At 36.9% G+C, this 13,053-nt stretch overlaps 2 protein-coding genes across 3 annotated transcripts in view; both read right to left on the reverse strand.

The window, feature by feature from the left end:
* Positions 1-10,066, reverse strand: LOC127619020 (melanocyte protein PMEL-like). The gene is given in 12 exon segments (XM_052091746.1): positions 1-476; positions 699-789; positions 1,794-1,999; positions 2,078-2,183; positions 2,285-2,416; positions 2,507-2,767; positions 2,854-3,219; positions 3,663-3,824; positions 3,827-3,874; positions 4,036-4,182; positions 9,598-9,652; positions 10,055-10,066. Coding segments are annotated over 12 exon segments (1,725 nt in total). The 3' UTR covers positions 1-337.
* Positions 8,625-13,053, reverse strand: part of LOC127619142 (cyclin-T1-like) — a 22,335-nt gene continuing 17,906 nt past the window's right edge. For both annotated transcript variants that reach the window (XM_052091921.1, XM_052091920.1), the window contains exon 9: positions 8,625-12,737. In XM_052091921.1, coding sequence (XP_051947881.1) covers positions 11,508-12,737 — 1,230 coding nt within the window. In that variant the 3' untranslated portion in view covers positions 8,625-11,507. The remainder of the gene's footprint in view (positions 12,738-13,053) is intronic.

Raw genomic sequence — 13,053 nt, forward strand, 5'->3', positions numbered from 1 at the left:
GAGGTTCACAAACTGTGTCAACTAGAGAATACATCATGCTGACACAAATTACTGTCTGGTTTCATCTTTAAATTTAAGTTTAAAAAAAGTAAAAAAATTAAGGCAAATGCTGTGATAAACTTTAGTTTGTTTTTGTAGAAAAATTACTTTGTCAAATGTGAGTATAACAAGAATACAACATGCCAATTCAAATATTGACTTAAAAAATTAAAAGGCAAAAATGAAATGTATCTTTGTTTTACTTAAGCTATACATGTAAAATAGTGCCAAAGTAACATTCATTTGAAATTTTTGTTAATTACTGAAAGTTTGATTTGTCTGAAAGTGAAATTTTAATTCACACCTCGCCTTGTTTCTGACTCAATGCCCGCCGATTCACCAGGCTCCAGAAGAGAGCTGCCATAGAGCTCATGATAGCACCATCTGATTGGCACGGAGCAGAGACCTCAGTCAGTTTTCGATACCCTTTGAGATGCCTAGAAATGTTGAGAAATTAAGTCCGTTTTCAAACCAGTTTTGCTAGTTAATGATACACTAATTTGCTTACTGATTAAGCCTTGAAACCCCACAAGAATAGGCTGAATAATTCACTGGACATACCAGCCAAAAGATTACAAAGAATGATAATAGAGTTCACAAAGTACATTATAATAATAAAGCTGTGCTTTTAATAATGTGCATCGTTTAGAATGACTCACTTATATGCAAAAGCCACAGAGCCCATTACCGATGCAACAGTCAGGATGCCCAATACCATAACAATGGCACCTGAAGATGTGAATCTGGAACCTGGTAATTACAGCAAAGAAATATAGACATGACTTAGCACAATAATACTGCAAAAACACCATTACGTTCACATTGAGCACATTTACATGCACGTTTTAACATTGAGTATGCATAATAAGACAACAACTTGTAATGTAATGAAAATGTGTTAGATAGTTTTACTTTATCGGGTTAGGTCATAAACGGTTTAAGCATAAACCGAAAGGCACAGGTAGATTTTGCCCATAACCCCATTTTGGCTTTACATATAAACACCTTTACCAGTATCTTATCCAATGTGCACAAGAGTTGTGCGTATGCCTGTTTACATTTTAACGTCAAAAGCAGAGAATATTCTGATTATTTCAAGTCTCATGTAAACCCCATTTACATGAGATTTTAAATAATTGGATTATTCCCTGTATTTGATGTCAAAATGTAAACAGAAATGCGCACAACACTTTGAAATTGAGAATCGCAAATTGAAAAAACAAAAACAGTAAGAATGCCGGCACAGATCTATCCATTTTTGCTTAAACCGTTTATGACCTTGCCACATTAAAGGAAAACTGTTTAATGCATTTACATGACCACACATATTGTCAGTTTATAGAGCAATATCAATGTGTTAGAATACGCATGTAAATGCGCTCATAAATAAATAGCTGGAGGTCATAAAATTGCTGTGTTGTTGCTTGCTAGTTGGCATTCCTACTCGACTGCCGTATCGAACTGTATCAGGCGTCAGATAATGTGAGTGTCACTGTCTGCACATCCATTGATAGTTGTTTGCATCTCATCGCTGCATATTTGTATGAAGTTTACCTTTTTTGCATTGCTAGTGCTTGCTGTAGTTCTTGTAGCCTCAAATCACCAAAATCTCTTTGACTTTCGCCTATTGTCCCTTTAGAAGAATGCATCCTCTATTTACTACATGTTTGCACTATAAACTTGGTTTGTGTATTCAATAACCACAAAAGAACTTCCATGTGTATACACATATGTACTCTTTAGAATAAGCATACCTATGTTAATATTAACCCTGGCATTCGTGACAGCCAAACTGACATCATTAGTCATGGACACATTGATACAGTAGATCCCAGAATCATTAAAGAAGTGTCGAAGGATGAGTTGGAATTCTGTAGAGGGCCTAACAGCATTGCAGAAGGTCCTAACTGGCATTTGGCAGTCTGCATCTGACACCACAGTGCACACCTCAGTGGGGAGGCTGAAAAGAGGGATTTAAGGTATTGAATCCTGCTTCACGCATGTATTTTCTGGTTCCAACATGTTTTGCCAGACTCACCTTCCTTGACAGGTAACTGTGAAATCAACAGCATTCTGGTCCATCTCCGACAGCATAAAACCATCAGCTACGGTCACCTGGACGATCTGCACACTCTCAATGCCCTCTAAGGATGCAAATATGCCATTGTCCACCAATGAGGATCTATATGTACAATAAACCATAAATACAATGATATACAGTATGTGCTTAAGGGAGAAAGCTCACCAATAATTTCAATCTCAGTTGAGAAGGAGACATAACGGTAAATAACACAGTTGTCAGGTGCCTGGTGCTTCATTATTGCTACATCGTCCAGGTCTTGAATGGTGTCTTTTTTCAACATCCTTGAGTCTGTTGCTGATGTTTTGGAAATTAACAGCAAAACTCCTTCATTTTAAATGATCACTCTAAATATTGACAGAATCTTTATAGAAAATTGCAACTCACCAGTTGTTGCCTTTTGTGTGGTCTTTGTCATAGTAGTCAAAGTTTTGGATAACTCAGTTGCAACATCAGACACAGGATTTTTTAGAGATGTTCTAGGATTAGGATAAGGTTGCTCTTCCTGGCTGGATCTCATCGGAAGGGTAAATTCTATCCTCTGAACTAAGCCTACATCTTCATTTGGAGGTGCAGATGGAATAATTTTAATTGCAAATGCAGGTGTTGATTTTACAATGGGATCTGAAGACTTCTTGGCTGCACGATCTGTTGAATTGTAAGGTAAATGAGAGTTTTACAAAGCTGTAGATCTTAATGCATGCTCTACTAAACAGGAAAACCATGATGTGCACCTGTTGTGATGTCCCAATTAGATTGGATGTGGCTCTCAGAGGTGAAGGCATTGGTTGTAGGATTGGCTTCAGTTTGAGGGTTTGGTGGAGTAGCACAAAATGGGTCTGGAATGACTGCTTGAATGACTACTTGGGGCTTGAAGGCACCAGATGAAATATAAGTGTGTGTGACGGTGAGTTCCCTGGAGATTACGGTGCCACTGCCATCCCCAAAGTTCCAGTTATAGGTCACATCTGATTTGCTCAGGTATTGGCTAGGATCATGAAGGGTGATGATAAAGGCCACAGCTCTGTTCTGAATGAATGTTTGATCTCCTTCGTCTTTGTCGTTCACCTGCGACAGGGAAAACGCAAAGGGAATTTGGTCTAGAAAGGAATAACATGAGGAGGAATAATATTGTATAGCATTAAATCTTACACCAAGAATTGTAATTAACATAAACGTTGTGTGTGCGTTTCCATGTATTGCAATGCGCTGATACATTTCACAAATAATTTTTTTCCAAAAAAACATCAACGTAAGATACTTGCATTTACATGAGATTTGAAATCATCTTATTATTCTCTGCTTTTGACATCTAAGCAAACAGTCATGGGCTCAACACTTGAGCACATTGCATAAGTCGGTAAGCACGCCAGTAAAGGTTTACATACATAGGGCAAAAAATCGAACCGTTTACATGACCTAACACATTGTTGCTTATTAAGCATAATCGTGTGAGATTGTCCTCAATAACATTTATTTCATAAGTAACCCTTCTGTTAAAGACAGGTCAACTTTCAAACATTTCTGTTCGCATTATGCTGACCAGTGATGCTGAACTGTGTGGAGGCATGTCCAATAGGAATAAATGTATCCCTCTTCCTGTAGTGATAGATGACAACATCCATAACGTATGACCCAATTGGAACACCATCAGTGCTTACAGTAAGTGAAGAGGAGGGGCCATCGCACACCTGCCAGTATTTCTCTGCCAAACACAATAAGGATAGACAGGCTCTCCTTCATGAAACTGTGTGCCTGAGTAGAATCAAAGAATACAGAGGAACATTTATGCATTTGTGCAAGAATAATACAATTGTGTTGCATTCACAGCAAAATATGTATTCTAAACTACATTGTAGATAAAGTGAATCTTGATTCTGTTAGTGTTCGTGGATGGTGAGGATTAGAGAAAATACCATTGATCGAGCAGTTTTTGGCCCAAACAACTTGTCCGCCGGGCAGGACTCTCTGGTTGTGAGGGAATATAATGTCAATCGTGAAAGAGATTTTGGCACCAGTCAAGGTGGGTGCATCATTGCCCATGTCAAACTTTAGTTCTCCACCTGCAGACGTAAGTGTATAAATGATTAATTAAAACGGTGGAAGTGGCAAAATAGCACTATAATAAAATGGTAACATGATGGTGCTATATATTTATATAATAAGATAATATAATATATAGTATATATAGTATATAATTAGTTACTATTGGTAGTAGCAATAGTAACTAATTATATATTATATATATATATATATATATATATATATATATATATATATATATATATATATATATATATATAAACAGTGCATTCAGACCCCTTAATTTTATGTTCCAGCCTTATGCTTAAATGCTATAAAAATAAATAAATAACTAAAATATTCCTCATGAATCTACACTCCATACCCCATAATGAAAAGCAAACAGATTTGTGATAACTTTGCAAATGTTTTAAAAAGAAAAAACTTAAATATCACATTGGCATAAGTATTCAGACCCTTTGCTGTGACACTTGAAATTTAGCACAGGTGAGCTCAGGTGTCTCTGGATCATCTTTGAGATGTTTCTACACTTTTATTGGCAAATTTAATTGATTGGACATGATTTGGAAAGGGACATACCTGTCTGTATAAGGTCTCACAGTTGAAAATGCATATCAGAACAAAAACTAGCCACAAGGTCAAAGGAACAGCTTTCAGAGCTCAGAGACAGGATTGTGTCGAGGCACATATCTGGGGAAGGCTGCAAAAAAATTTGGTTGCATTGAATGTTCCCAAGAGTACAATTGCCACCATAATCCTTAAATGCAAGAAGTTTGGAACAACCAGGACTCTTCCTAGAGCTGGTTGCCTGGCCAAACTGAGCAATCAGGGGAGAAGCGCCTCAGTGGTTCATGGAGATGGGAGAAACTTGCAGAAGGACAACCATCAATCTGAATTGAGGCCAAACAGTTCAATCTTTGTTTCATCAGACCAGAGAATCTTGTTTCTCACAGTCTGAGAGTCCTTTAGGTGCTATTGAGGCAGTAATTAATGCAAAAGGGGCCCAAACCAAGTACTGAGTACATATGCATGATTATACTTTTCAGAGGGCCGACATTTCTGTATTTAAAATCCTTTTTTTTTATTGATTTCATGTAATATTCTAATTTTCTGAGATTCTGAATTTGGGGTTTTCATAAGCTGTAAGCCATAATCATCAAAATTATATCAAATAAAGGCTTGAAATATCTTACTTTGCTTGTAATGAGTCTATATAATATATTAGTTTCACCTTTTAAGTTGAATTACTGAAATTAATGAACTTTTGCACGATATTCAAATTTTTCGAGTTTCACCTGTAATTTAAATTGGCCTGGAGTAATGATCTGTTAAAATCAACAATTGGTGGAAAGAAAAACAGAGGCGGGGAAATATGCCATACTTTCTGCAGATTTACTCAAAATCTGTTGCATGTGATGAACAACTGTGCATGTGACTATTCTTTTGGCTTTACTGCATTATGGAGAGGCTTTCTTCCTAGGCTTGCTAATTAAAAACTGGAATGCTATGCTAGAATTTTGTAGGACTGCATCTTCAGAAAGATTTAGTGTTGCTTTAGTCAAATCCTGTTTTACGGTTTTTAAGCAACAGGCACATGCACTCCCACAGAGCAATCCTTTTGAGCAACAAGATGCAATAATTATTTTTGCAAACATGTTCTAGACAGATTGTCTTATGCAAAATGGCTACTCATGAACAGGAAAAAACCCAGACATTCTCGTCTGCCACATTGGCACTGAACGTAAAATGAATTTAAGGGGGTAAAGGAGGTCAGGGCTTTGCTGTGAAGCACTAATCCTGCCCATAGGGTTTAAGTATTGCAGCAGCTAATGCTTTAAAGCCAAAGACATCCACCCTCAGGCCAGTAGTCACTCAACCTATGCTGTTCCACATCATTTAGATTCCCAGCAAAGAAACAGGAATAGCCTCAGGCAATATTAGACAACTAAGATGTAGATAACTAATATTTAATTGTCATTGTTAACTTTGGCTTCAATATCTTAATTGGTTAATTTCAAATATCTTTTCAAAACAGTAAATAAGAAAATTAGAAATTTCATGACCATTCTGAGGTTTCTGACTTATCAACAGAACAATATAATGTCCAAAAACACAGATTTATAAAATTCCAAATAATATGCATACAAAATCAAATATAATATGCAAGCACTTAAATGATAACATTTACTTACTTGTGAGGACCATAGAAAAACAGGTCAATAGCAGTATTCTTGAAAGTAGCTTCATTTTGCAACTTCATGCTTTAATGACTTCTTCAAGTTCTACTACAGAGGAATTACTCTTTATATAGCAATGACCTCCATCTCTGACTGCATAGCCACTCCCAACATTTAAGACCTTGCTGACACACACACACACACACACACACACACACACACACACACACACACACACACACACACACACACACACACACACACACACACACACACACACACACACACACACACACACACAGTTAGGCAGAGAGAGAGCAAGTGAGAGAAGAGAGAGAGAGAAAGAGTTATTAGGATGCCATTAAATATTTAAATATCAATCACACATATTAAATGAATTATTAATAAAAGCGATTAATCAAGTATGTGTACTCTTCCATTTAATACCTTCTTAAGGTTCCATTTAGAGCCAATAATGGTTTTACAATTGCATGCAATAGGAGGACCCAAAAACAAACACTCTGATCTGAAGAAACTATAATTAGTTTTTTTCTCCAAAGAACCATATAGTCAATCCCAAAACCCTATACACAGCAAAAAAGGATTCTTTGCTGAACCTTAAGTGCCATTGAAGAATCAATATATATCAGTGTAAAATCAATAGATCAATAGATTTTACATTTTGGGGCTTACATTTTTCTTAGGGTCACAAGTTCACAAGATTAGTTTTTTCCAAGCTGAGCCTCTTTTAATGAGCCTGGAGAATGTGCACGTGATATCAACCCCTTGTGCAGGAGAAATCCATCTGACTGGACATCTTCTGACATTTTTAAAAGCTTTGTTTCTTAAGTGGGACATTGGCAATACATTTTTGATATGTTAATAAATACAACAGAATAGGTATTGCTGAAATGTGTTGCTAATTACTATTTTTAAGATTGGGACAGGTGACATAGATGCTTATATGACATTAATGTTTAAAGCTAATGTATAAGTGTTAGGCAAAACTGTCAGACCTAAACGTAGAGTCATGCAGGATCAAGGACGGCTGACAACAGAACAACAGAGTCTTCACAGGTCTGTGCCAGAGAATCCTCAGTAGTCATGTGAACACTAATGCACAGAGGTTTATGGCTTAAAGCACTTCTGGGTATCTCATCATAGTAAACCCTAATGCTCAAAATTATTGTTTTAAGTAGGAAAAATTAAATCATACAAATTAGTTCAAATAAATGAACCTTGGGTATTTAGAACTTTCTTTTTCTTTTGAGTTCACGAAACTGACAACTTTTTAGTAACCCAAATTAATTAAATTTTTCTTTAAATTAAAAATGTATTCTTCAGCATGCTTTGCATACACTCGACAGGGAGAGAAAATGTTAAAATGAAGTGCTATATAATGTGTGTTTGCGCAACATGAATGTGAAGGGGGAGTTTTGGTTGTTACCATAATGGTAAATAGTGGAGCTTGAGGTTAGGTTGAGGACAAGTACATTTTGTTTATATTTTGCATTGCTTTACTGGTTATTTTTTTAATAATCACTATGCTAGTCAAAGCATAATGTTACCAATTAACATGCATTCAGTATGCTAGCATTAACTGTCCTAACTAATTTGAGCTAGCTAGGTTCTCTCTACTTGAAGTATTTAAATTACTTGTTAATTTAAACTTCAGAAAGGAGTTACATTTAAAGTTAAGTGCCATCAAAATTTATGAGTTAGCTTACTCAATATATCAAGTTAAGAGCAATTAACATGCATATTTAAAATCTGGAAGCTTTATTAACTTAAAAATGCATATGTAACTGATTGCCTCAAATTTTTGGAGTTCTGCTAACTCATAAGGGTTTACATTGTGTTCAGGTCATATATCACTCTGAAATCAAGCATCAAGACAGTAAAACAAATTCTACATTATTTTGAAATGTAAATAGTTTCTACTGATTTTTGACACAGTAGTTCCGCATTCATTTTTCTATTGATTTAGGGGTTACATATGACCCAGATTTCATAATTTTTTTTCAGTTATTTTTAACTGAAACACTTCACCTATGACACAGTCTAGTTCATCAATGTTTTGTTTTCAGGTTGCACTAAAACAAAGTCACACAGTATGGCTAGACAATAATCCCTGGAATGAAAAATTAATTAGGATTACAGCAGCTCTTGTGACTTCTTGGTTAATCCGGATTTTCAGCTTTTGAAGTATACTTACAAAAAATGAATCAGATTTTTCTGAATCGTGTGCTAAATAGCTATGTCTAACAGCATTGTGTATTCTTGAATCTCTTTATTACAGTACTGAATTCAAAGGCAAACCATGAAGGTGTTGACATCAGGTAGAAGCAAAACCGGTAACTTTATACTTGTTTAAAAATCAGTGAAGTAACTACCTGCAAAAAGCATTACAATGTCTGACACGTTATAATAATATACAGTGCAATCTTTAAGAAAGACACTCACAAGTTGTTTCTCATAAAACATTAATTTACAGATTATATCAACCACATTTATAAAAAGGAACTGAGTTCACAAAAATGCAAACCTTAACTTCTGACAAGAAACATCCCGACAATTGAATTCAAAACCTGAGAGTTCATGTGATACCACTAATACACAGAAAACAGCATGTACATTTGATAAAATGCTATCTTCTTCAGACAGAGGTACATAGAAAATACAGTGGTAACATGAATTGTATAAGGCTCGCACATTGCCGCCGCCGCCTTCAATCTTCTTAAACCAACTAAAAACCAGCAAACACAAAAATAAAACAGGATGTTTAACATTTCAAGCTCTAACTTTAATGATAAAGCATTAGGATGGTAAATGAGGAGTGCATCATATAGGGAATATATGCCAAAATTGTGAACAAACAATTAGATCTTTCATATAGCTTATAGTGTGTTTCATATCATTTCACAAATGTTCCTGAAATGTTCCTCACAGGCACAACGTTAACACCAGGAAACAGATACAAGTATGAAGGAATCCCTGCTAAAATCTTAAAAGAATGCAATATTTATTCAATTTACTCTGACATTAGAAATTCCATGCTCCCATTTTTTGTCTTGTAGATTTAGCAACGAAAAGCATGCCATGAAATTCCAAAGAGGACAGTTAAATAGTATAATAGTGATCAATATTGTAATCTGCATTATTGTGCTATTTTCTGCATACAAACTTTGCTAGACATGATCAAGCAAGATATGAATACGGTGACAAAGACTGATTACCCCAAAACACTTAAGTTCTCACCAGCTTTAATGCTAACTTGAGCATCCATGGAGTCATTATCGTATGGGTTATCAATCTGTCAAAATTAGAGAGACTGTGATAATGCTTAAAGAAAAATTACAATTACAACAATTAAACATGAACGTATTCTTATGTTGTGGTCAGCATGCTTGCCATTCAATCTTCAAGTGTCGATTTGACATTTTAATTACAAATGAATGACAAATGTGGGCATTATAATAGTAGACAGCATATTTAATTTGACACAAATGAAAATGAGGCAGTGACTCAACAAAAGTACAGTCTGTTCCATTGGCCTCATTCCTTATAAAACAAGTACCGGTAGAACAAATTCATATACAGTTTGTTAAACCATTCTTGTGTAAACTGACAGATTCTTTTGAATGTCAAACTGTTGTTCATCGTTATGCAGAAACGTACAAAAGATTAATGCATTTTCAATGTTTCGATGGCTTACATCACACTCCATTCCTCGAAACAACAGTACGACACACTGAACAGACTGTACATTACACCATCACAGCATTGTTTTTGTTCGTATCCAATTAAATATGCCATCTACTCCAACTTATGGCCATACATCTTGCGCACAGGGCAAATTTCATAAGCACAGTATGCGCAGACTGCCCTAGTGCAGCCTAGTTTTCTAGCCCCACGGACTGTCCGCATCTTTGTGCATCAACTGTGATATAAGAGTATCATAAAGCAGTCATAGTGTGTATGCATCAAATATGTCCATATGGACTCGCAGTCAAAGAGTATACTTTGAAATGCTGAGCACTCCGCTGTGCACAAGACAGAATGGCACGTGGAAAAACTAAGTATCCCCACCACAGTCAGTGTCCATCACAAATATGGCAAATGGCCCATATCTTGTAACTGAAATAATTTGGGTTTGTCTATTACAATTTTATATATATATAAAAAAATAAATGAAACAATTATAAGCTGGACAAACTGTTTTAGTGTAATATAAATGAGTGTGATACTCTACAACCATTTTAAACAATGACTGCATTTGACTCGGGATCCTAAATCCAAGATACCACCAGACATATTCCTAAATTAGGCATATTCTTGTTTTTAGATTGTTTTGTGAATTTTCAGTCATTTACATCATTAATGCAGTGTAAATGACAAAAAAAAAAAAAAATGACCACAAATATTTATCTAACAAAATTATAACATTACTTCAGTGACTTTTCATATATTAGAAACATAAAATTTGATGCAAATATGGGGATTTGTATGTCCATTCTCAAAACATACATGACTTATCAAGTAAATTCAGACTGGGAAGCAGGTTACAACAGTATAAAAATAAATCCAGATATCGTCTGACGAATTCAAGCAACGACTGCTAATGACTAGTTTTAAAAGGCTAATAATAAATACCATACTTGATTAAAAAAAGACACTTACATTGTTAGCAAGACAAACCTTTTCATTTTGCATTCAAAGTTACACTTTTTTAAAGAGGACAATGACTAAAACACAAGGTCCCTCTCGTTCAGTTATACACACCCTTTTTCCATTATGTATTTCTGTTGGATATAGTGCTGATATAAAACCAAGCAACATCAAAAATAGTTTGTACAATTTTTAATAAATAACATTTTGCTTATCCTTATTTTATTTTTTTCAATATTTTGTTCTATTTTACCATTATTGCCACAGATGGGTGTTGTGAACACACTCGCACACACAATCACACAAAACAAACAGAAAACCACATGGGGCAAAGTGGGATGACTGATGTACCAGACTAAAAAGAAAGGTACACATTTTTGCCTTAAATTACTTTGCTGTCATACTGAATATCACTGAAAGTTGGACGCACAAGAGGAACTCAGGATTCCAAAGATGACTGATCTGATCAGCATATCATGGACAGATGAATGTCCATGGAGTTATTTGGGCAGTGGCGGCAATGGGGGAGGGGGTTCTGATGGAAGCGGCGGGGGGTGGGTTCCTCCACGAGCGCTACTGCTATATCGGTACTCTCCATACTGAGGGCGATAGTTAAACATTTGTGGTTGCGCCGGCTGCACCCCCTGCGCACTGAGCAATGAGTTCAACATGTCAAAAGTGTCCTGAAACTCATTGGACTGGCTGCCCGTGTTGTGGCCATTTGTGTCGGCCTTGTCTGTCTTGGAGAGTGAATAATTTCCCTGATGGTGCGAGAGGCTCAGTGAGGGGAGGATGTCGGACGAGAGACCCAGGGAGTGGGCAGGAACTCCAGAAAGCGGGGGTAACTGAAAAGAGTTTCTAGAGGATTTGCTGACTTTTGAAGGGTGGATACCAGCAGAAGGTCCTGGCATATGTGTCCTTTTTCTTGATGATGAAGAACTCATTCGCACAGAGTCACCTGAGACCTTTTTGCTACTTCCAGAAACATTGGCAGAACTTGAATGTTTATGTGCTGAGGATGAGGAAGACGAGGAGGATGAAGAGCTGCTGGTGGAAGAGTGGTGGTGATGGTGATGATGGTGGTGGTGGTTGGAGCGTTCTCTGTGTTTCTCTCGACTCTTCCCATCTTCTCCAGATCCACTTCGCCTTTCTGGAACCCGAATTCGCACCTTAATGTCCTGCTCAGATGCTCGACTGCTACTGCTTGCCGATTGGCTTGCTGGAACAGGGAAGCGCATCTTCAGGGAGTTCCGCTCCGACTGCTCATCCAATGGGATCTTTAGGACAACGGTTGAGGGCTTTCCCAGGCCTGATGACCCAGAGCTGGACTGCTGCTGGTGATGATGGTGTTTGTCTTTCCTCTGCTTCATGAGGGCCTGGGCAGCGGTGGCATAACCCTGTTTCACGCTGGCCTCCATGTTCTCCAGCTTCCTCTTTTGTTCCGCCAGCTCGTCCGCATGCTTAGCCCGATACTCGCTCAGAGACACCACCTTTGCGGGTACTTGGAGCTCGTTAGTGCCCTGCTGCTCCTTACCACCAGGCTGCCAGTGTTGGGACGAAGCTGTAGCGTCGTCTTCTAACAAAGACATTGAGGAACCAGATGGAGTGTCAGAAAGGCTCATCAGCCCGGCCAATGCGCTGTCAGATGCTGCCATGGAGATCATGCTCATAATGGTATCTGACGGATCACCATCTTGAACCTTTGATTTCTTGCCAGTTTGACCTGCAGCCTGAGTCAAAAATAAAAAAAAATAAAAAAAGAGAAAATTATGAGGATGCTATTTTACAAAAAACTATGCTTCATAAACCAATAGCTAAAGCTGCTCGACCTAAAATTAGTGCAAAAGCTTTCATTCTGTTCTGTGTAAAAACTTGGACCACGCTTAAAAACGTATGAATGTCACTGCATTAGATAACAAAATGTCAAACCAAGTGCCATTTAAAGAAAGATTTTACATTTGTTTTCATGATAAACAGCACATAATTCAAGCAAAAACATTTCCAAAAGGAAGTTGATAGGTTTTAAATAATAAAACAACAGATCAA

The sequence above is a fragment of the Xyrauchen texanus genome, chromosome 25 (assembly GCF_025860055.1).
Source record: "Xyrauchen texanus isolate HMW12.3.18 chromosome 25, RBS_HiC_50CHRs, whole genome shotgun sequence".
NCBI classification, from domain to species: Eukaryota; Metazoa; Chordata; class Actinopteri; order Cypriniformes; family Catostomidae; genus Xyrauchen; species Xyrauchen texanus.